This window comes from Morchella sextelata (assembly GCF_020137385.1).
Source record: "Morchella sextelata strain SCLS chromosome Unknown scls_13, whole genome shotgun sequence".
Lineage (NCBI taxonomy): Eukaryota > Fungi > Ascomycota > Pezizomycetes > Pezizales > Morchellaceae > Morchella > Morchella sextelata.
In genome coordinates this window covers 902,482-926,139 of record NW_025408628.1, presented here as the reverse complement: position 1 = coordinate 926,139, position 23,658 = coordinate 902,482, and the positions used below count along the sequence as shown (strand labels likewise).

Sequence of the window (23,658 nt, the reverse complement as noted above, 5' to 3'; positions counted from 1 at the left end):
TTGTAGCTGTTAGCCGAACTCTGAGCTCTGCGTAGTGTACTCTTGTGGTCTGGTACGCATCCCTCACAGTATATTGTTACTCACAAGTTCACTTGGAGTAACGAAGTCACCTCAAAAAAAAAAAAAACTATCATCGTTATCCCCTATCACAATGACTACACGAAGGGATAATTACTTCATAGATACCTCGGCCGTAACTGAGGAGGCCGGAGGAGAAGATTCTATGGTGATATCAAGGGCTGCTAGCCCAGACCCCCTACTTACGGGAGGACCCTCTACAACAACTAGGCAATCGAGTAAACGCTCTGCTCAAGCCCAGTTCGTGAGGAATATGCAGGAGTTTTTGGATACCCATGAGGCACAAATGAGGTATCTTGGTGCAGCTGGACAGGCCGTTTGGCAGCAGCTACAAAACCTACAGGAGCAAGTCCAAGGGAGTGGACAAATCCTGGATAAGAAAGTACGGCAAGAAGCCATTGCCCAAAAACAACATCTCGAGTCGCTCTTTGACCTCGTCACCCATGTCCAACAAATGCAAGAAACCGCACGAGCCGCCGACCACGAGGTTCTGGACCGTAACCATCGGATTACCCAGGACCAACTGTTGGAAGCGGAGCGACAGCTGAGGATGGTACGAGAAGAGCGGGAGCAGGAGAAAGGGGAACAACGGGCTATGTTTGCGCAATTCAAGCAGTCCGATGAGATAAGAAATCAACGGATAGCCGAGATGGAGGAACTACTGCGACAACACCTGTCAGTAGCGCCTTCTGTGGCTAGTGCTCCCTTAGACCCTAACGCGCCCCGAACGGTTCCTGTTGGCAATGGCAAGAAACCCGAAAATGTTGGCCCAGTAGGAGGAAATGCTGGCCCAGTAGGAGGAAATGCTGGTCCCGTAGGAGGAAATGGAGGCAGGCGACCGGAGGATGCCGGCCCGGTGCAGGGAAATAGTGGCAGGAAACCGGTGGGAGCTGGCCCCGTCGGCGGGAATGGTGGAAATCAACCTCCCCAGAACCCGCCAAGAGGAAACGTTGGGGGAGACCCCGAACCTTCTGACGACGATGACGACGATAACAGCGAATGGTCGCACGGTCGGAAGAATTGGAGAATGAACCGAGGCGGGAACCGGAACTCGGCGCCGCCTGAAGATGACGATATGGTAGACTCGCTTGCCAAAATACCCTTTGAGTTCGATAATGCCAGGAAGCACAACCTGCGGCATTGGCTCATGGAGTGCGAGATCTACTTCGAGCAGAAGCCCAAGAAGTTCCGAACGGACAGAAACAAGGTGCTGTTCGCTGGAACGTATACTTGTGGGTTGGCAAAGGAATGGTTTATGGAGTATATCGAGACCAAGATGCTAGGTCCGGCAGCTGCCGACTACACTACTTGGACTCGGTTCCGTCAGGAGATCAGGAAACGCTTCTTAAGCACTCAGGAGGCTATGGAAAACGCGATGAAAATGCAGCAGTTTAAGTACTCTGCTAACATCGGGGACTATCTGACGAGAATGGAGATCATGAACCAGCATGCTCAGATGAAAGGAGCATCCTATCGCGCCGCCCTGCTCCAAGGGCTACCAAATGAAATCCGGGAGCGCCACTCACGCTTCGATCCAACCGATGACGACTCCGAGTACATCCAACAGTTGGAACGAGCCGGCAAGGCTCATGAAGCTTATCAAGAGCAGATGAAGATGTTGGGGAAAGCGGAGTCGAGAGGAAGGGAGTCGAACAATGGTGGGAACTCGCGGCCGAAGGAAAAGGGGTTTAAGATCAAGGGGAGGGCTCAGACCGAGGAGAAGGAAAAAGGGCATGATAAGAAGAGCACCAGCAAGAACAAGTCGGGGAATAAGCCAATATACCACGACTACGACGAAGCCACCAAAGGAGTTCCACAGCCGGTCCGAGAACAGCGAAAGACCGATGGAGCCTGTGTGCGATGTGGCCGAAAGGGTCATCTTTGGAAATGGTGTCGTTCAGATGCTAACAGTAGTGCATCTATCTCCTCTTTCTCCCGAAAGCGTACCCGCGATGACGATGGCGACCACGATATGGAACCACCGGAACCCCAACCTCCGAGGAAGCGTACGAGGCACCGTGCTAAGAAGCCGGCTGCTACGGCTGCGGCAGGGTACACCAGTGGGCAAGCGTTTGTGCGAGAACGCGGATCGGAATCTGAGATGGATTTCGATGAGGATTTTTAAAAGGGGACTCTGATGAGTCAGGTCAGGAGTATCCCCAGATTGCTATGTTATCACTGACGGAAAACAACAAAAAAATATGAAAAGAAAAAGGCAGGAAGGGAGAGCGTCCCAACCGGAGAAAAAACAGAAAATTTTGGAGGAACCAATTCACGGTCCTCGACCTATCGTTAATCAGTTCCTTTGTTTTGCGGAAAAATGTTTACCTTGTAAGGTGTTGTTGGATACTGGTGCAACTGGTCCTGTTTTGTCTGCTGTTTTTGTTGATAGTTTTGAGGTCCCGAAGGTGAAACGAGACGTCCCGGCCCGGGTATTTGGATTTACGGGAGAAGTTATGAAGGGCACGGGACACGCCTTTACACAACCATTAATTATAATGTCAAGGGGGCATCAAACGCAACTATCATTCGAAATCGCCCCTCTCCCGTCTGGCATCGATGCAATATTACCGAACTGGTGGTTGAAAGAACATAAGCCGGTTATAGGAACAAATGGGGAAGTTTCCTACGATGGTGAGAACTGCAAGAGTCGATGCTTCACTGACAAGGAACCTCAAATAGAAATGGACGAGGGTGTACTAGACGATCCGGAGGCCCAATTCATCGGTAGTATTTGTCTTCTGGAAGATGAAACGGTCAACCTCCGCGAAACTCTTCCCTCTTGGCTCCATGGGTTCCTTAAAGTCTTCCTACCATCGGAAGCAGACAAATTACCACCGCATCGATCCTACGACCATGCGATAGATCTCGAACCAGGGAAGCAGCCACCATGGGGACCCGTCTACTCCCTATCCGAAGTCGAGCTGAAGGTGCTTCGGGAGTACCTGGACAAAATGTTGCGATTGGGAAAGATTAGGCCGAGCAAATCCCCGGCAGGAGCCCCAATCCTATTTGTGAAGAAGAAGGACGGTAGTATACGACTTTGCGTTGACTACCGTGGACTTAACCGCGTGTCCATTAAGAACAGGTATCCGTTACCACTTATGGACGAACTACGAGATCGAGTGGCAGGCGCGGTTATCTTCTCGAAGATTGACCTGAAGGAAGGTTACAACCTCATCAGGATCAAAGACGGCGACGAGTGGAAGACAGCATTCCGTACGCGGTACGGGCATTTTGAGTACCTCGTCATGCCTTTTGGGCTGGCAAATGCGCCGGCGACCTTCCAGAATATGATGAATGATGCGCTGAGAGAATTCTTGGATCAAGGGGTAGTAGTATACCTTGATGATATCCTAATATATAGCAAGTCTCGAGAGGAACACAGGGAGCTGGTCGGCAAAGTACTTAGCAGGCTACAAGAATACAACCTGGTCGCCAACCCGAAGAAATCATTCTTCGAGCTCACCGAAATTGAGTTCCTCGGATACATTCTTGCCCCAGCAGGCGTCACCATAGTATTGGATAAGGTCATGTCTGTTACGAATTGGCAAGCCCCGCGCAGCGTTAAGGAAGTACAGATCTTCATGGGCTTTGCCAACTTCTACAGAAGGTTTATCCACAATTTCTCCGGGGTCTGTAAACCTATTACCGATTGTCTCAGGGGTGATGCTAAGAACTTTGTCTGGTCTATGACGGCCCAAGCAGCCTTCGAAAAACTCAAAACCCTGTTTACGTCTGCGCCGATCTTGGTACACTTCTCTCCAGATCGCCAGACTATCGTGGAAACGGACGCAAGTGATTTTGCTATTGCCGCAATTCTATCCCAGGTTATTGACGGAAAGACTCACCCTGTTGCCTTTTATTCTCGAAAACTTAACCCAGCGGAACTCAACTACGACGTCTGGGATAAGGAGATGCTAGGAATTGTGTCGGCCTTCAAGCAATGGCGTCACTACCTCGAAGGGCCTAGCCGAACGGTTCTCGTCTATACGGATCACAAGAACTTGGAATATTTTTCAACAACCAAGATTCTTAACCGACGACAGGCAAGGTGGGCTGAGTCTTTGGCGGAATTTGACTTTAAAATTATTTACCGCCCGGGAACCAAAAATGGGAAGGCAGATGCACTATCGCGACGGCCGGAGTACCGTCCTGAAGGGGGAGGCACGCTTGGGAAACAGCCGATAGACAAGTTCTTTAAGCCCGGACAGTTGGCGGAGGAAGAGTTTGTGGTATCAGCGGTGTCGCTTGCCTCCAAGGGGGTGATTGACTGGTCTAAGAACTTTCTGGATCATGTCAGGCAGGCGGCATCGGGAGACCCGACATGGGTAGGATTGAAAGAGAGAGTTGAGCAAGGGGAGAAGCTGGGGGAATTGAAGGATATCGTTGAGAAAGACGGGCTACTCTTCTATAAGAATCGACTCTACATTCCGGCAGACGACCGCATTAAGATCCGGATTGCACAGTCAGAACACGATTCGAAGGTGGCAGGACACTTTGGACAAGACAAAACTTTGGAACTTATTACGCGCAACTTCTACTGGCCAAAAATGAACGAGTGGATTGATGACTACGTTCGGTCATGCGACGAATGCCAGCGCAACAAACCCAGCCGCCATAAGAAATACGGGGCGCTTCTTCCACTGTCCACACCACATTCCGTCTGGCAATCAATATCAATGGACTTTGTCGTGCAATTACCAGAATCAAAAGGATACAACCAAATCTGGGTAGTAGTCGATAGGTTCTCGAAGATGTCACACTTCATCCCCCTAGTAGCAGAAACGACCGCGCAGGATTTAGCGAAGATATTCCTCGGTCAAATCTGGCGACTTCATGGGCTGCCTCTTGACATAGTTTCCGATAGGGACGCCAAGTTTACTTCAAGCTTTTGGGCATCCCTTATGGAATTATTGGACGTGAGGATAAGAATGAGTACGGCTTTCCACCCTCAGACCGATGGGCAAACAGAGCGAGTCAACCAAACCCTCGAGCACTACTTACGGGCCTTTTGTAACTACGAGCAAGATGATTGGGCAGAGCTACTCCCGTTGGCGGAGTATGCTTACAACAACTCGGTTACCACCGCCACGGGTCAATCTCCGTTCTATACCAATTACGGCTACAACCCAAGAACCAACTGGCCGACGGAAGCCGAAGTGGTCAATCCAACCAGTGACCTGTACGCTCATTTCATCCGAGGAGTTCATGATTCTGCTCTCGCTCGCTTAACAGACACCAGGGAAAAGATGGGGAAATACTATGATCGGAAAAGGGACGAACCACCTAACTTCAAGGTGGGAGATATGGTTATGCTCAATGCGACCAATATCAAGACACGTCGCTCAACCAAGAAACTCGATCACAAGAAACTTGGCCCGTTCAAAATTATCCGACTAGCCGGAAAACGAGCCTGTGAATTGGAACTGCCACCACAAGTCAAAATTCATAATGTGTTCCATATCGAACTCTTGGAACGGTATCGACAGAGCAGTATCCCAGGCCGAGAACAACGTCCCCCAACTCCCGAAGAGGTCGATAAGGAAGGAGAGGTGCTGTACGAAGTGGAAAGTATCGTGGGGAGCCGGAAGAGCAGAAGAGGATTAGTGGAGTACTTGGTGAAATGGCGGGGCTATTCGATGAGTGACTGTACTTATCAAGTCATGGACGCTATGAACGAGGACGTACTTGATCTAGTCCGTGACTACCATCGAAGGAACCCCAAGGCCGTGAAGGACCAACGCCTGAGACTATAGAGGTACCCCACGGGGCTAAGTCCTTCCCCTCCACAGACACCGCGGGTGATATGTGGAGCAGGTTTACTGGAACCATAGTCTGTCAGAAGATGTCCCGAGACGTGACACCCTGGAAGGGGGGTAAGCTGTTACGGGCATGCCAAGCATTTACGGGAGTGAGAGAAAGGCTAGTAGATACCCCTATACCCTTTAATACTAATGGCAACACCACTATCAACTCCGGTTCGCACCTACGAGGTACGGTGCGATCAATATGCGATCAAATGCGGAGTTGCGGTTTTCCTAGTTAAAAAACACGTTTTCGACCCCAATAATAACCCCCGGAGCGTCAAACCACCGGAGGGGAGTGTTTTGGTACCGGTGGATATATGAGGGACAGCTGGAATCAATCGGATCGAAGATCGGACCGCTCGGAGCGAATCGGCGCAAGCTGCCAGCCGGCCGAGTACCTATCGGCGGTACCTGTGGGCATGAGAGGACTCTGCTATGTGGGAAAGCGATGTGGGAAGAGGCCTGAGTAGGTAGCCTTGCCGTCCGAGACCTCCGAATAGCCGACGCTGACGATTATCCACCAGACGGCCGATGGGGAAGAAACATCGACAGGGAAACGTGCATTAGAGTGGATAAATAGGTTGAGGGGTTTCAGCGGCTTTAGGAGTTTGGGTTACGGACTTAGGAGTTAAAAGTTGTTGGTTGTTTTTCAGGGTCTCGGGCAGGCCCCGAGTGTACGCTGTATTATTAGAAGACTGGGTCCTCGAGACATAAGCGAGGGATATAAATACTGTGTCATTCACTGACTAGCCAAACCATCATCGGCGAAATCAGAGTCTTAACAATATAAATCGTTGATACGCGAGTTACAACTTTATTTGACTATACTTTGGAATTACTTTACTTTATCGTGACTTCGAACTCTACCTGAACTACTACGTCGAAGACGGTCGAATTCTATACGCTAACTCTAGTGAATCTTTGTTGATAACGTAGCTCGCGGGGCCCGTATCGGATCAAGGAGAATCCTACTCGACGTTGACTGAAGGGATCTTGGAGACTTCTACCTTTGTAGCTGTTAGCCGAACTCTGAGCTCTGCGTAGTGTACTCTTGTGGTCTGGTACGCATCCCTCACAGCTAAACTCCTCCGAGAAGCAGGCCTACCCCCCCTAGAACACCTCCTGACATATCGCTCAAGAAAGTACGGAACCAGGATACTCTGCACCGACGCAACCCACCCCAACAATGAATCCCTGATCGAGCTCCTCCCATACAGAGAAGTGAATATCAAAGGGACAGGCCTGCACCGAATCGCCTCCCCCTTACTCCCATATCAAACTCCCGGAAATATGAGAGACAAGTGGAACCAAAACAAACTATTACGCGACCATCTATTAGAAGAATGGAACACACAACTAATACCTAACTACCACCACCGAGGGGAGTTCCGCCCCCCTCCTAAGATTGCGGAACTCACCCTTACAGAAGCAAAAAAGGTATTTCGAATCCGATGCCAAACCACCCAAATCGACAAACATGCGGTACATACAGACCCCGAACCATGCCAGTGTGGTATGGAAAACTCAGCGAAACATACACTTATGGAATGCCCAGCGTGGGCTCGAATCCGCGCCCCCCTGATAGAGAAAATCCCCGGAGCGATGACCTGGGAAAACTGGATGTTTACAAACCTGAAAACGGACCTCATCCTACAATTTGGAAAGAAATCTCAACTCTCGAAATGGTACGAGTCGGCGGAGGCGGAGGCGGAGCTGGAAGAGGGGACGGAAGAAAATGATTAGGGACGGGATTAGGAAGGGTAGTTTCCTTTACCTTTACTTTGTTTTTATTGTTGTTTTTTGATGGATCCAGCGCCCGAGTCCGCTGAGATATGTTATTTCTCCTTATCGTTGGGTTTTTCTGGTTGCGTGTTGCCCTTGAATTTCCTTGCCTTTGTTTGTGTTCGTTTTGTTCTTGTTTGTTTGTGTTCGTTGTTTTTCTTTTCCTTTTCTTTTCTTGTTCATTTGGTTTCATTTTAGGCGGTTGGTTCGGCGTGCGATAAGTCTTGTACTTCAAAGCAATATAAGTTTCTTCTTATTCTTCTGTATTTATTCCACGAATATCACGTTTGTTCTACGCTACGTCATAGGGCTCATCTTGGATCTCTGATCAAGGTTGAACCATCTCATAGTCCATAGTCCCGAATCCCTCGATACCACGTCTTCACCTCGGTTGTATTCCTTGGCACTATAGTCTCTCGTTCATAGACCCATGTTATAGCAACGTCTTCTGGACCTACGCTGTCTATTACCATACAATATTATCTTTCTCTTCTTTACTCGAGAAGACTACCGCTTCGCTGCCTCCCTACCTCAGTGACCTTCACCGACGCTAGAGTCCCTCAGGACCCCTATTGCGAGTTCTCACACTGACCTCTACTACCCTCTTCGTACCCTGCGGAATACTCGCCACTCGCCCCCTTGAGATAAGCATGGATTAAAAATTTAAGTGGATCACTATATATCACTCGACACTTTCAGTGCTTTTGTGCTCATGTTTGATTAATTGATTGATTGATAACTCATGAATTGATTAATGCTTCATTTATTATATGCAGCCTGAATGCTATAACACTCAGTGCCTTTGAGCTAGTGTTCTACATAGATGTGCCGTCAGTGTCGTACACATAGGCAGCGCTACATATCTTACTCTTCCCATAAAACCTAAGATTAGGTTGTAACGGCAGCTAGGCGGGTTGGCTATGTGAGTTGTCTGGGTATAAGGGAGAAGGATTATACAGTATGGTTGGTTTTAGTGAAGTGGGTTTCTATTATGTTCTTTCTGTTTCTGTTATACGAGGGTATGAGTCAGCATTGGGATAGGGTATGGATATATAAGGGGGGCGTTGTCTCGTGATTTCTTGTTTCTCTTTCTTTCTCTTTTCTCTTTACGCAACCTCTGTATTCTACTTGCTCGCCTCCAGCTCGCAAAGAACTCCCTGATATCAAACCTCGCTTCAAAAACACTTTATTTTATTCCCTTCGGTTTACCCTGGTATACCATACCAGGCTGAGCCACTTTGTCCCCGATCGCACGGTCGCGTTTTGTTGTTCCAAGCGAAAGAAACACCAAGAAAACTGGCTTCTAGCGAAGAATTCTCCAGCCTTGACCTCCCAAAGGGAAGGAAAAGAAACCTTTCCGAAACATCACTCTACGCCGCCAGAAGAACTGGACATTTAATCATGTCGCAACAAGCCTCGCTCCAGTCCTTTTTCACCCAATCTTCCCAGCAAGGGCCAGCCCCTCCGCAGAACAGGAATACTCCGGTTCCCGATCCAACCCCTTCCGGAGCTCAGGAACAAGAATTCTCCTCGACCTTTGCATCACAATCCGACTACAACGACCCATACCAACCGAGAATTGACTACCTCTACCCAAGCATCGTTCCCCAGGACACTCACACCCAGACGGACCTGAACTACATTACCTGGGCCATTAGACATACCACCAGCCGAATCTGCCCACCCACCGACAGGATGGAAATCCTCGAAGAGCAAACGACCACACTCCGGAGAACAGTGGATACACTGAAACACCAAATCGAAGCGCAGACAAGCATGATCACCAGTATGCACTCGGCGATCCACCTTCTCCTCAACAAACAACCACAACCGCAGCAACCGCAGCAACCACAACAACCACAACAACAGCAACAACAGCAACAACAGCGAAAACAACAACCGCAGGGACAGAGAATGCCCCCTCCAGCGGTCCCCCAAACAGTTCCCCAAGCAGCGCCTCAGGCAGCTCCTCAGGCCCCCCCACCCGCACCCCCCCAATGGAAAGCAGGCACCTGGGCCGCCGTGGCCTCGGCCCCCGGCCCTGCCCAAGGAAATTTCCAGGTTGTTGAGAGAAGAAAGAAGTCTGCAAAACCAAAAGCGGATCCTCTCTTCAAGCCAGAATATACCAAAATCAACAGAGAAATCATTGTCGAAACCACTGCCCCATCCGACGTCAATCCCTCCGAGATCAGGACCCTAGTCAATTCAAGAATTCAGGACGAATCCTGCCACTTCATTTCAGCAAGGAGAACACCCAAGGATAACTTTATCCTGGAAACAAAATTTGTCACCCCAGCATCGAAGGCAATGGAATATGCCAAAGAAATTGAGGAGGCTCTCCTCACCCTACAAGTACCAGTCGCTATCATCCGGGCAAACTCCAAATGGTCAAAGTTCCTTATTCACGGAATCCCCACGACGGTCGGAGAAGGTGTCGAGGCAGGACAACTGGTAGCATCCGAAATTAGAAGCAACTATGGAGAGAACTTCCAACTCGCCCAGGTTCCCCGCTGGATCTCCAGAGCAGAGACTCGAATGGAGAAAACCCACTCATCAATGGTCATCGCGCTCCCAGGACAAGTTACAATGGAATCACTAGGAGTTAAGTTCCTATCCCTCTTTAACCGAAGCTGCCACATCGAGGCCTTCCTCCCAACCTTCCCAGATACCCAATGCGCGAAGTGCCTCGAATATGGCCACCGCCAGGAGAAATGCAAAAACAACGGGAGATGCGGTCACTGTGCCGGAGACCATCTCACCAGCTTCCACCAATGCAATCAATGCCAGGGAGGATACAGATGCACCCACACCCCAATCAGATGTCTGAACTGCAAAGGAATCCATAAGGCCTCCGACCCAGCATGCCCCGAAAGAGTCAAACGCCGATTCCTTAACAAAGGAAAAGAAAACGCCCCACCCGTTCAAGACCCACCGGCCGCACCCGGCCAAGAGTCGATAGTTCAAGTACCAGCCACCGCCCCAGTCGGAGCCACACCCGTTCCCGAAGATGACCAACCCATGACAAATAATGCTTAGGCCTCGAACCACCGCGCTCGCACACCAACTTAATTGTGCACGGAGCGAACTTATTACCAAGGCGGCGGTAGAAGAAGCGGAAACAGACTCTAGTATTTATTTCCTATTATTACAAGAACCATGGACCTCAGCAGAGGGATACCCACCAGAATCGAATCTCTTTTATATTTTTACAGCGAGCAATACCAATACAAAATGCGCAACATACGTCCGCAAACATGCCAACCTCAAACCAAAACACCACTACACACACGATAATTTCATAGTATCGATTACGGTAGAAATCCAGAACAAAAAAACCCAAATCCTAAACATATACTCCCCAGGCCGAAGTGGCCCCTTCGCTCAGATAGCAAGTACAATCCAAACCCTTGATAATTGTCTAATAATGGGAGACTTCAACTGCCACCATCAAATGTGGTACGGAGTAAATTCATATGAATACAGAAACAATATTCGAGCAGACCGCGTCAATGGTGCACGACTAAAACGGTGGATAACCCGACAGAAACTGTCCCTCCTGAACGAACCAGGCGTCTTTACGCACTTCCCCAGAGACAGAGGGAAAAGGCCCACAACCATCGACCTTACATTTGTAAAAGGCCCAATACTCGATCACAACCTACGATGGAGCACTGAACCCTACGGAGCGGGCTCAGACCATGGGAGAACCTCCGTTCACTTACACTTGGAGAAACCACATTTTGTACCAAGACGAATGTGGCGACAAACAGACTGGAAGCTATTGGAAAACCACATGTCAAACATTTCCATCCCTGCAGAGGCATGGGAAACCAAGGAACTTACGGAACAGACTGTTGATTTCTTTCTAGATCTGGTCAGGTCAACAGTCAGCATAGTAACACCGCTCTCGAAGGAGGGGGTAAGAGCCAACTCTTGGTGGTCAGATGAAATGAAACAAATGAAGGCAAAGGTAAATGCAGCAGAAAGGAAGGCGAGGAACACAAGGAAACCCAATCACGTGGAGGAACACCGGAAGGCTTGCAGAGAATGGACAGTCATGATCCGGAAAGCAAAAGCGGACCAGCGGGAAAAAACGATGAACGAGGCGAAAGGTAGTGAAGTCTGGAGAATCCTAAACGTAGGAAGAAGAAGAGACACAATCATACCAACCATACAAGGTGAAGAAACGTTCACGGGGAAGTGCCAAGCTCTAAGAGCCCAACTTTTCCCCTCGAAACGGACGTCCCCCGACCACCCCCCCCTAAACATTAGACCCCCTTCTTTTGACCTTAGCAACACCTTCGACATAGTCACCCCCGAAGAACTTAATAAAGCAATCGACTCCTGTCCAGCGCACTCGGCGACCGGCCCGGATGGCATTCCTTATACCTTTATTAAAGCAATAGTCAAAGCAAACACAACTCTAATCCAAGATATGTTCTCCGCCATGCTCCGGCACGGCGTACACCCAGCGGAATGGAAAATAGCTAAGTGTATCCCGATCCCGAAACCCGGTAAAGCAAACTATCATGAAGCAAAAGCCTACCGGCCCATTTCCCTTCTACAATGCTTCAGCAAAATCCTGGAGAAGATAGTGGCCCAAAGACTCTGCACCGCTGGAGAAATTCTAGGCACACTCTCAGCGAATCAATTTGGAGGAAGACCAACCATCTCGGCAATCGACGCCCTGCTGAGAACCTTAACGCCAATACAACAAAACCTACTACTGAAAAACAGTACCGGAGTCGCTCGGCGAGACAGACCAGCGATCCTAACCAATGATATCCAAGGAGCATTTAACTGCGTCGACCACCTACTCCTCGCGGAAATCATGCAACAACAAAAATTCCCTACCTACTTAACAGAATGGTGCAAGGAATTCAATACCGGCAGAAAACTACAGTTTCAATTCAACCATGAGCTAGAAGAGCCACAGCCCTATGATTCTGGAGTGCCGCAAGGTAGCCCCATGTCCCCGGTGCTATTTATGATCTATGCTGGAGTAATGTAACGGGGGTCCTTTCTAAGAGAAATGGATTTGTATAGAATAGAGACGGCCGTGCAAGATAGACAATCAGGTTGCAGATTATTCAAAGATACTATCGCTAGAACTCAATAATCTTTAAGGGCTCTGCTACCGATAAGAATTTGGTTTTTCTTTCTGATGAAGACTGGAGAGAACAGGACTGAAGGGCGAGAATGAACCTGAGTACTTATACTCCGAAGGCCTCTGTTCTCCGCTCCTAATTCCTTTACTAAGTTCCGGTGGGCCTTCCCTCAGTACCGGAAACAATACCACCGCTACCCCGCTTTTCTCTAAGCGTCAGCAGGTGTTTCCGATTACCCAAGGCAACCACCCTTAGTCAAAGCCTTTGTAACACCTGCAGCCTTGGTTGCCACACAACCGAGGACCTGCATGAATGAGCTGCCGCTCAGGTGTAAGCTTAATCATTGCTGTAGAGCTTTCGCTTATTGTAGACTTCCCTAGCATAGTCTCTGCCCTTCGGCGGACTTACAATGCTCGGAGGATACAGAGGATCACCGGGCAATCAGAGCTTCACTCTGGCCGGTCTTCTAGTCACTGGCGAGGCATAGACTCGTCAGTCATTGCTCCCATGAATAGATCCTCTTCCTAGCGCCCGGAATGTAGTTACTCTAACAGCTGGTAGCTAACCACACTGCCGGTACTTGCATATCACCGTGCAACTGGCTTCTAACAATAACTCTCAGCATGTAATCGGGCCCTGTGTGTACTCATACACCAGACAGTTGAAATGGCTCCGTTACACCACTCCCCTCTTCCTGGATCTTGGTCTCCGAGATCTATAACCATTCTATTACCATCCAATCTATATGACAAGAAACTCCGTGATATGCAAGGAACGAAAACCTAAAGGAAAACAAACTACACCCCAACAATCCGTTTGTCCTTGGGTTTCTTAGGATACCTCATATGGAAATCCCGAAGGGCTTCTTCAGCACTCTTCTTGAGATGCTCCCAAGGTTCCCATGTAGCATCCTCGTTTTCATAACCTTCCCACAGCACTAGGTATTCCACTCGTCTCCTTTTCTTATTGACCCGGCTATCAACTACCTCTCGGACAACCCAGTTCTGTTCTCCTTCAATCTCTTCGGGCTCTGGTACAGAAACTCTTCTCTCAGGATCTACTGGTGCTCGGTAAGGTTCCAGAAGAGAGACATGAAAGACCGGGTGGATTCCCATCTGGGGGGGAAGAGAGAGCTTGTAGGCACGGGTACCAATAGCTTCTAAGACCTTAAACGGTCCCATTTTCTTCTGATCCAATTTTCCCAAAGGCCGCTTTGTTTGCACATTGCGCCGGTCCAACATAACTTCATCTCCGGGCTTGATTTCAGGCGGTGCCAGGGCATGTGCATCATACCACCGGGCCATCCTCAATCTAGCTTTACCCAAGCTGGCGTTCATAGCCTGCCAGATAGATTCCCATTGAGATATCATGACCTCGCTCGCTGGATTGTTCCATTCTACTCCTTCCCTTGGGGCCGGCCAGTTGGTCCTGGGTTCATATCCATAGTTGGCATAAAAAGCCGATACTTTGGTAGACTCAGAGACCGCCGAGTTATATGCATACTCTGCCAAAGGCAAGAGTTCTGCCCAGTCATCCTGTTGATATGAACAATAACTCCGCAAGTAATGTTCCAGGGTCTGATTAACTCTTTCTGTTTGACCGTCCGTTTGAGGGTGGAAAGATGTGGACATCTTCAGCTTCACATTGAGGAGGCTCATGAGAGATTGCCAAAAGTGAGAGATGAACCTGCTATCTCTGTCCGAGACTATGTCATCAGGTAACCCATGGAGTCTCCAAACTTCCTTCAAGAACAACTTAGCCAAATCTTCCGTTTTATTGAGGGTAGGAAGAGGGATGTAGTGTGCCATCTTCGAAAAACGGTCCACTATTACCCAGATCTTTGTAAACCCGCTAGATTCCGGTAATCCCACAATGAAGTCCATAGAGATGGAAGTCCATGGCCGATAGGGTATTTCCAACGGTTGGAGCATACCAAACTTCTTGTGTCTTGAGGTTTTATTCCTCTGGCAGCTGTCACAGCTCCGGACATATTCCTCAACATCCTTATCCATGTTGGGCCAAAAGAAGTTGTTTTTCACCCGCTCTAGTGTCTTAAATTGGCCAAAATGACCAGCCACCTTAGAGTCATGGGTGTCGGACAGTATTTCCATCTGAAGCTTCTTGTCTTTGGGTATATACCATCTATTTTTGTAGAAGATGAGACCGTTCTTGACCGACAAGTTCTGGTCCAAATTTGGTTTCCTTTCAACCAGGGAGTGGTGCAGTTCCTGCCAGAAACTATCCTCTTTAGCAGCCGCATATAGGCGCTCTAAGAATGTATTCTGCAATTGATTCACCCTGACAGCCGCTAGCTTTGCAGGATCCAAAACCAATTGACCTGGCCTAAAAAAGATCTGTGGCTCCGGCTGCAGAGTTTCACCTCCCTCTCCAAGGCGGTGATCCCAGCGCCTAGATAGCACATCAGTCTTGCCATTCTTTTCTCCCGGTCTGTAGACAACTTTAAAATTGTAGCCTGCGAGGTCTTCAGACCATCTAGCTTGCCGCCTAGTGAGAACCTTGGTAGAATTAAAGTACTCCAAGTTCTTGTGGTCTGTAAAAACCGTGATCTCTTGCTCACAAGATTTGAGCATGTGTTCCCATTCCCGGAAAGAGGCTACAATAGCTCCCATTTCCTTATCATGAATGTCATAGTTGATCTCAGCAGGGGAGAACTTCTTAGAATAGAATGCCACCGGATGTAGCTTCCCATCATCCCCATACTGAGAGAGCACCGCTCCCTTGGCAAAATCACTGGCATCTGTCTCGACCACAGTTCTCCTACTAGGGTCAAAATGAAGAAGGATTGGAGCGCTTGTGAACAGCCTCTTGAGTTCTTCAAAGGCCTGCTCATGTGCTGCCGTCCAATACCATTTCTTGTCTTTTTGCAAGAGGTCAGTTAATGGTTTGCAAACCTTACTAAAGCCTTCAATGAAGCGGCGATAGAAGTTTGCAAATCCGAGGAATGCCTGTACTGCCTTGATATTCTCAGGGACCGGCCATTCCTTAACTGCCTCCACCTTGTCTTCTGACATAGATACTCCATTTTCCGAGATGTGATAGCCTAGGTACTCTACTTCTCGGACATGGAAGGATGTCTTACTGATCGAGGTACAGAGCTTAGCTTCCCTAAGCTTCTGTAGAACCTTCTTTACCAGTAGCTCATGCTCTTTCTCAGTTTCCGAGTAGATGAGGATGTCGTCGATATAGACAACCACTCCTTCATCCAGTAGTTCCTTTAGCACATCATTGATCATTGCCTGGAAGGCAGAGGGGGCGTTGCATAGACCGAACGGCATCACATTATACTGATATAGTCCATAGCGGGTTCTGAAAGCGGTCTTCCACTCATCACCTTCTGCTATCCTGATCAAATTGAAGCCGTTCTTCAGGTCGATCTTTGTGAAGATCTTGGCCTTGAACAACCTGTCTCTGAGCTCACTCATGATAGGCAGCGGGTACTTGTCCTTGACAGTGACCTTGTTCAATCCTCTATAGTCCACACAAATCCGCAATGTCCCATCCTTCTTAGGAATGAACAGTATGGGGGCCGCAGCGGGGCTATTAGATCTAGAGATCTTTCCTGAAGCCAATTCTTTGTCCAGGTACTCTCGGAGGGCCTTCAACTCTGGAGCGGAACATGGGTATAGCGGGCCAAATGGGGGAGCGGTGCCAGGCAAGAGTTTGATCCTCAAATCATTATGGGAATGCGACGGCATTTCTCCAATCTTCTCTTGACTGAACACATCAGCCCATTCTCGGTATAGGTGGTGTATTTTCTCAGCAATATCACCTCCTGTTACGGGCATGCCAAGCATTTACGGAGTGAGAGAAAGGCTAGTAGATATCCCTATACCCTTTAATACTAATAGCAACACCACCATCAACTCCGGTTCGCACCTACGAGGTACGGTGCGATCAATATGCGACCAAATGCGGAGTTGCGGTTTTCCTAGTTAAAAAACACGTTTTCGACCCCAATAATAACCCCCGGAGCGTCAAACCGCCGGAGGGGAGTGTTTTGGTACCGGTGGATATATGAGGGACAGCTGGAATCAATTGGATCGAAGATCGGACCGCTCGGAGCGAATCGGCGCAAGCTGCCAGCCGACCGAGTACCTGTCGGCAGTACCTGTGGGCATGAGAGGACTCTGCTATGTGGGAAAGCGATGTGGGAAGAGGCCTGAGTAGGTAGCCTTGCCGTCCGAGACCTCCGAATAGCCGACGCTGACGATTATCCACCAGACGGCCGATGGTTAAGAAACATCGACAGGGAAACATGTATTAGAGTGGGTAAATAGGTTGAGGGGTTTCAGCGGGTTTAGGAGTTTGGGTTACGGACTTAGGAGTTAAATGTTCTTGGTTGTTTCTCAGGGTCTCGGGCAGGCCCCGAGTGTATGCTGTATTATTAGAAGACTGGGTCCTCGAGACATAAGCGAGGGATATAAATACTGTGTCATTCACTGACTAGTCAAACCATCATCGGCGAAATCAGAGTCTTAACAATATAAATCGTTGATACGCGAGTTACAACTTTATTTGACTATACTTTTGGAATTACTTTACTCTATCGTGACTTCGAACTCTACCTGAACTACTACGTCGAAGACGGTCGAATTCTATACGCTAACTCTAGTGAATCTTTGTTGATAACGTAGCTCGCGGGGCCCGTATCGGATCAGGGAGAATTATACTCGACGTTGACTGAAGAGACCTTGGAGACTTCTACCTTTGTAGCTGTTAGCCGAACTCTGAGCTCTGCGAAGTGTACTCTTGTGGTCTGGTACGCATCCCTCACAGTATATTGTTACTCACAAGTTCACTTGGAGTAACGAAGTCACCTCAAAAAGAAGAACTATCACCATTATCCCTTACCACAATGGCATTCCGAAGGGATTATTTCGTAGACACCTCGGTCGTAACAGACGAGGCCGCAGAGGACGCTATGGTATTATCTGAGGCTGTTAGCCCCGATCCCCTACTCCAGGGAGGACCTTCTACACACACTAGGTCAACGAGTAAACGCTCTACTCAAGCCCAGTTTACGAGGTCCATGCAGGAGTTTTTAGATACCCATGAGGCACAAATGAGGTATCTTGGTACAGCTGGACAGGCCGTTTGGCAGCAGCTACAAAACCTCCAGGAACAAGTGCAGGGAAGTGGGCAAATCCTGGATAAGAAAGCACGGCAAGAAGCCATCGCCCAGAAGCAACATCTCGAATCGCTCTTTGAGCTCGTCGAAAATGTTCGACAAATGCAAGAAGCTGCACGAGCCGCCGACCACGAGGTTCTGGACCGTAACCATCGAATAACCCAGGACCAACTGTTGGAGGCGGAACGACAGCTGAAAGCTGCCAGAGAAGAGCGAGAGCAGGAGAAAAGGGAACAGCGGGAACTGTTGGCACAATTCAAGCAGTCCGACGATGTAAGAAACCAACGAATAGCCGAGATGGAGGAACGTCTACGACAACATTTGTCGGTAGCACCCTCCATGGTAAGTATTCCCCTGGACCCTAATGCACCCCAAACGGTTCCTGTTGGCAATGGCAAGAATCCCGTAAATGCTGGCCCAGTAGGAGGGAATGCTGGCCCAGTAGGAGGAAATGCTGGTCCCGTAGGCGGAAATGGAGGCAGGCAACCGGAGGATGCCGGCCCAGTACAGGGAAATAGTGGCAGGAAACCGGTGGGAGCTGATCCCGTCGGCGGGAACGGTGGAAATCAACCTCCACAAAACCCACCAAGAGGAAATGTTGGGGGAGATCCAGAACCTTCCGACGACGATGACGACGATAACAGTGAATGGTCGCACGGTCGGAAGAATTGGAGAAGGAACCGAGGCGGGAACCGGAATTCGGCGCCGCCTGAAGACGAAGATATGGTGGATTCGCTCGCCAAAATACCCTTCGAGTTCGATAATGCCCGGAAGCATAACCTGCGGCATTGGCTCATGGAGTGCGAGATCTACTTCGAGCAGAAGCCCAAGAAGTTCCGAACGGACAGGAATAAGGTACTGTTCGCTGGGACGTATACATGTGGGTTGGCAAAGGAATGGTTTATGGAATATATCGAGACCAAGATGCTAGGACCGGCAGCCGCGGACTACGCTACTTGGACTCGGTTCCGTCAGGAGATCAGGAAACGCTTCTTAAGCACTCAGGAGGCTATGGAAAACGCGATGAAGATGCAGCAGTTTAAGTACTCCGCGAACATCGGGGACTACCTGACGAGGATGGAGATCATGAACCAGCATGCTCAGATGAAGGGAGCATCCTATCGCGCCGCCCTGCTCCAAGGACTACCAAATGAAATCCGGGAGCGCCACTCACGCTTCGATCCAACCGATGACGACTCCGAGTACATCCAACAGTTGGAACGAGCCGGCAAGGCTCACGAGGCTTATCAAGAGCAGATGAAGATGTTGGGGAAAGCGGAGTCGAGAGGAAGAGAGTCGAACAATGGTGGGAACCCGCGGCAGAAGGAGAAGGGGTTTAAAATTAAGGGGAGGGCTCAGACGGAGGAGAAAGAAAAGGGGCAAGATAAGAAGAGCACCAGCAAGAACAAGTCGGGGAATAAGCCAATATACCACGACTACGACGAAGCCACCAAAGGAGTTCCACAGCCGGTCCGAGAACAGAGAAAGACCGATGGAGCCTGTGTGCGATGTGGCCGAAAGGGTCATCTTTGGAAGTGGTGTCGTTCAGATGCTAATAGTAGTGCATCTATCTCCTCTTTCTCCCGAAAGCGTGCCCGCGATGACGATGGTGACCACGATATGGAACCACCGGAACCCCAACCTCCGAAGAAGCGTATGAGGCACCGTGCTAGGAAGCCGGCTGCTACGGCTGCGGCAGAATATACCAGTGGGCAAGCGTTTGTGCGAGAACGCGGATCGGAATCTGAGATGGATTTCGACGAGGATTTTTAAAAGGGGACTCTGATGAGTCAGGTCAGGAGTATCCCCAGATTGCTATGTTATCACTGACGGAAAACAACAAAAAAATATGAAAAGAAAAAGGCAGGAAGGGAGAGCGTCCCAACCGGAGAAAAAACAGAAAATTTTGGAGGAACCTATTTACGGTCCTCGACCTATCGTTAATCAGTTCCTTTGTTTTGCGGAAAAATGTTTACCTTGTAAGGTGTTGTTGGATACTGGTGCAACTGGTCCTGTTTTGTCTGCTGCTTTTGTTGATAGTTTTGAGGTCCCGAAGGTGAAACGAGACGTCCCGGCCCGGGTATTTGGATTTACGGGAGAAGTTATGAAGGGCACGGGACACGCCTTTACACAACCATTAATTATAATGTCAAGGGGGCATCAGACGCAACTATCATTCGAGATTGCCCCTCTCCCGGTTGGCATCGATGCAATACTACCGAACTGGTGGTTAAAAGAACACAAGCCGGTTATAGGGTCAAATGGGGAAGTCTCCTACGATGGTGAGAACTGTAAGAGTCGATGCTTCACTGACAAGGAACCTCAAGTAGAGATGGACGAGGGTGTATTGGACGATCCGGAGGCCCAATTCATCGGTAGCATTTGTCTTTTGGAAGATGAATCGGTCAACCTCCGTGAAACTCTTCCCTCTTGGCTCCATGGGTTCCTTAAAGTCTTCCTACCGTCGGAAGCAGACAAATTACCACCGCATCGATCTTACGACCATGCGATAGACCTTGAACCAGGGAAGCAGCCACCATGGGGACCCGTTTACTCCCTATCCGAAGTCGAACTAAAAGTGCTTCGGGAGTACCTAGATAAAATGTTGAGATTGGGAAAGATTAGGCCGAGCAAATCCCCGGCAGGAGCCCCAATCCTATTTGTGAAGAAGAAGGACGGTAGTCTGCGACTTTGCGTTGACTACCGTGGACTTAACCGTGTGTCCATTAAGAACAGGTATCCTTTACCGCTTATGGACGAGCTGCGAGATCGAGTAGCAGGCGCGGTTATCTTCTCGAAGATTGACCTGAAGGAAGGTTACAACCTCATCAGGATCAAAGACGGCGACGAGTGGAAGACAGCATTCCGTACGCGGTACGGGCATTTTGAGTACCTCGTCATGCCTTTTGGGCTGGCAAACGCGCCGGCGACCTTCCAGAACATGATGAATGATGCGCTGAGGGAATTCTTGGATCAAGGTGTGGTAGTATACCTCGATGATATCCTAATATATAGCAAGTCTCGAGAGGAACATAGGGAGCTGGTCGGCAAAGTACTTGGCAGGCTACAAGAATACAACCTGGTCGCCAACCCGAAGAAATCGTTCTTCGAGCTCACCGAAATCGAGTTCCTCGGATACATCCTTGCCCCAGCAGGCGTCACCATGGCACTGGATAAGGTCATGTCTGTTACGAATTGGCAAGCCCCGCGCAGCGTTAAGGAAGTACAGATCTTCATGGGCTTTGCCAACTTCTACAGAAGGTTTATCCATAATTTCTCCGGGGTCTGTAAACCCATTACCGATTGTCTCAGGGGTGATGCTAAGAACTTTGTCTGGTCTATGACGGCCCAAGCAGCCTTCGAAAAACTCAAAACCCTGTTTACGTCTGCGCCGATCTTGGTACACTTCTCTCCAGATCGCCAGACTATCGTGGAAACGGACGCAAGTGATTTTGCTATCGCCGCAATTCTATCCCAGGTTATTGACGGAAAGACTCACCCTGTTGCCTTCTATTCTCGAAAACTTAACCCAGCGGAACTCAACTACGACGTCTGGGATAAGGAGATGTTGGGAATTGTGTCAGCCTTCAAGCAATGGCGTCACTACCTCGAAGGACCTAGCCGAACGGTCCTCGTATATACGGATCACAAGAACTTGGAATATTTTTCAACAACCAAGGTTCTTAACCGACGACAGGCAAGGTGGGCTGAGTCTTTGGCGGAATTCGACTTTAAGATTATTTACCGCCCGGGAACCAAAAATGGGAAGGCAGATGCACTATCGCGACGGCCGGAGTACCGTCCTGAAGGGGGAGGCACGCTTGGGAAACAGCCAATAGACAAGTTCTTTAAGCCCGGACAGTTGACGGAGGAAGAGTTTGTGGTATCAGCGGTGTCGCTTGCCTCCAAGGGAGTGATCGACTTGTCTAAGAATTTTCTGGATCATGTCAGGCAGGCGGCATCGGGAGACCCGATATGGGTAGGAATGAGAGAGAGAGTTGAGCAAGGGGAGAAGCCGGGGGAATTGAAGGATATTGCCGAGAAAGACGGGCTACTCTTCTATAAGAACCGACTCTACATCCCGGCAGATGACCGTATCAAGATCCGAATCGCACAGGCAGAACACGACTCGAAAGTGGCAGGACACTTTGGACAAGACAAGACACTGGAACTCATCACGCGTAACTTCTATTGGCCAAAAATGAACGAGTGGATTGATGACTACGTTCGGTCATGTGACGAGTGCCAGCGCAACAAACCCAGCCGCCATAAAAAATACGGTGCGCTTCTACCACTGTCCACGCCACATTCTGTCTGGCAATCGATATCAATGGACTTTGTCGTGCAGTTACCGGAATCAAAAGGATACAACCAAATCTGGGTAGTAGTCGATAGGTTCTCGAAGATGTCGCACTTCATCCCCCTAGTAGCAGAAACGACCGCGCAGGATTTAGCAAAGATATTCCTCGGTCAAATCTGGCGACTCCATGGGCTGCCTCTCGATATAGTTTCCGACAGGGACGCCAAATTTACTTCAAGCTTTTGGGCATCCCTTATGGAATTATTGGACGTGAGGATAAGAATGAGTACGGCTTTCCACCCTCAGACCGATGGGCAAACAGAGCGGGTCAATCAAACCCTCGAGCACTACCTACGAGCGTTCTGCAACTACGAGCAAGATGATTGGGCAGAGCTACTCCCGTTGGCGGAGTATGCTTACAACAATTCGGTTACCACCGCCACGGGTCAATCTCCGTTCTATACCAATTACGGTTACAACCCAAGAACCAATTGGCCGACGGAAGCCGAAGTGGTCAATCCAACCAGTGACCTGTACGCTCACTTCATCCGAGGAGTTCACGACTCCGCTCTCGCTCGCTTAATAGACACCCGGGAAAAGATGGGGAAATACTATGATCGGAAAAGGGACGAACCGCCGAACTTTAAGATAGGCGACATGGTCATGCTCAATGCGGCCAATATCAAGACACGTCGCTCCACCAAAAAGCTCGATCATAAGAAACTCGGCCCGTTCAAGATCATCCGACTAGCGGGTAAACGAGCCTGCGAATTGGAACTGCCACCACAAGTCAAGATCCATAACGTATTCCACATCGAACTCTTGGAACGTTATCGACAGAGCAGTATCCCAGGCCGCGAACAACGTCCCCGAGCTCCCGAGGAGGTCGATAAGGAAGGAGAGGTTTTGTACGAGGTGGAAAGTATTGTGGGAAGCCGGAAGAGTAGAAGAGGATTAGTGGAATACCTGGTGAAGTGGCGGGGCTATTCGATGAGCGACTGTACTTACCAAGTCATGGACGTTATGAACGAAGACGTACTTGATCTAGTTCGCGACTTTCATCGAAGGAACCCCAAGGCCGTGAAGGACCAACGCCTGAGACTATAGAGGTACCCTATGGGGCTAAGTCCTTCCCCTCCACAGACACCGCGGGTGATATGTGGAGCAGGTTTACTGGAACCATAGTCTGTCAGAAGATGTCCCGAGACGTGACACCCTGGAAGGGGGGTAAGCTGTTACGGGCATGCCAAGCATTTACGGAGTGAGAGAAAGGCTAGTAGATATCCCTATACCCTTTAATACTAATAGCAACACCACCATCAACTCCGGTTCGCACCTACGAGGTACGGTGCGATCAATATGCGACCAAATGCGGAGTTGCGGTTTTCCTAGTTAAAAAACACGTTTTCGACCCCAATAATAACCCCCGGA

The 23,658-nt window shown here is 49.3% G+C and overlaps 8 protein-coding genes across 8 annotated transcripts; 7 read left to right on the top strand and 1 right to left on the bottom strand.

Moving 5' to 3' along the window:
- Nucleotides 1-151: 151 nt before the first annotated feature.
- H6S33_002646 (uncharacterized protein) lies at nt 152-2,203 on the top strand (the record flags this gene model as incomplete). The annotated part of the gene is made up of 1 exon (XM_044834005.1): nt 152-2,203. One exon carries the CDS (start codon nt 152-154, stop codon nt 2,201-2,203), a length of 2,052 nt encoding a protein of 683 aa, XP_044692807.1.
- Nucleotides 2,204-2,279: 76 nt separating this feature from the next.
- On the top strand, nt 2,280-5,837 carry H6S33_002645 (uncharacterized protein; the record flags this gene model as incomplete). The annotated part of the gene is made up of 1 exon (XM_044834004.1): nt 2,280-5,837. The coding sequence occupies one exon, from the start codon at nt 2,280-2,282 to the stop codon at nt 5,835-5,837; it is 3,558 nt and encodes a 1,185-aa protein (XP_044692806.1).
- Nucleotides 5,838-6,932: 1,095 nt separating this feature from the next.
- On the top strand, nt 6,933-7,631 carry H6S33_002644 (uncharacterized protein; the record flags this gene model as incomplete). The annotated part of the gene is made up of 1 exon (XM_044834003.1): nt 6,933-7,631. A coding segment is annotated over one exon (699 nt), but the record flags the coding sequence as incomplete, so codon positions are not given.
- A 1,440-nt stretch (nt 7,632-9,071) lies between these two features.
- On the top strand, nt 9,072-10,621 carry H6S33_002643 (uncharacterized protein; the record flags this gene model as incomplete). Its single annotated transcript, XM_044834002.1, has 1 exon — nt 9,072-10,621. A coding segment is annotated over one exon (1,550 nt), but the record flags the coding sequence as incomplete, so codon positions are not given.
- Nucleotides 10,622-10,706: 85 nt separating this feature from the next.
- On the top strand, nt 10,707-12,681 carry H6S33_002642 (uncharacterized protein; the record flags this gene model as incomplete). Its single annotated transcript, XM_044834001.1, has 1 exon — nt 10,707-12,681. A coding segment is annotated over one exon (1,975 nt), but the record flags the coding sequence as incomplete, so codon positions are not given.
- An 894-nt stretch (nt 12,682-13,575) lies between these two features.
- H6S33_002641 (uncharacterized protein) lies at nt 13,576-16,584 on the bottom strand (the record flags this gene model as incomplete). The annotated part of the gene is made up of 1 exon (XM_044834000.1): nt 13,576-16,584. One exon carries the CDS (start codon nt 16,582-16,584, stop codon nt 13,576-13,578), a length of 3,009 nt encoding a protein of 1,002 aa, XP_044692802.1.
- Nucleotides 16,585-17,654: 1,070 nt separating this feature from the next.
- H6S33_002640 (uncharacterized protein) lies at nt 17,655-19,700 on the top strand (the record flags this gene model as incomplete). The annotated part of the gene is made up of 1 exon (XM_044833999.1): nt 17,655-19,700. The coding sequence occupies one exon, from the start codon at nt 17,655-17,657 to the stop codon at nt 19,698-19,700; it is 2,046 nt and encodes a 681-aa protein (XP_044692801.1).
- A 76-nt stretch (nt 19,701-19,776) lies between these two features.
- On the top strand, nt 19,777-23,334 carry H6S33_002639 (uncharacterized protein; the record flags this gene model as incomplete). Its single annotated transcript, XM_044833998.1, has 1 exon — nt 19,777-23,334. The coding sequence occupies one exon, from the start codon at nt 19,777-19,779 to the stop codon at nt 23,332-23,334; it is 3,558 nt and encodes a 1,185-aa protein (XP_044692800.1).
- Between the last annotated feature and the right edge of the window lie 324 nt (nt 23,335-23,658).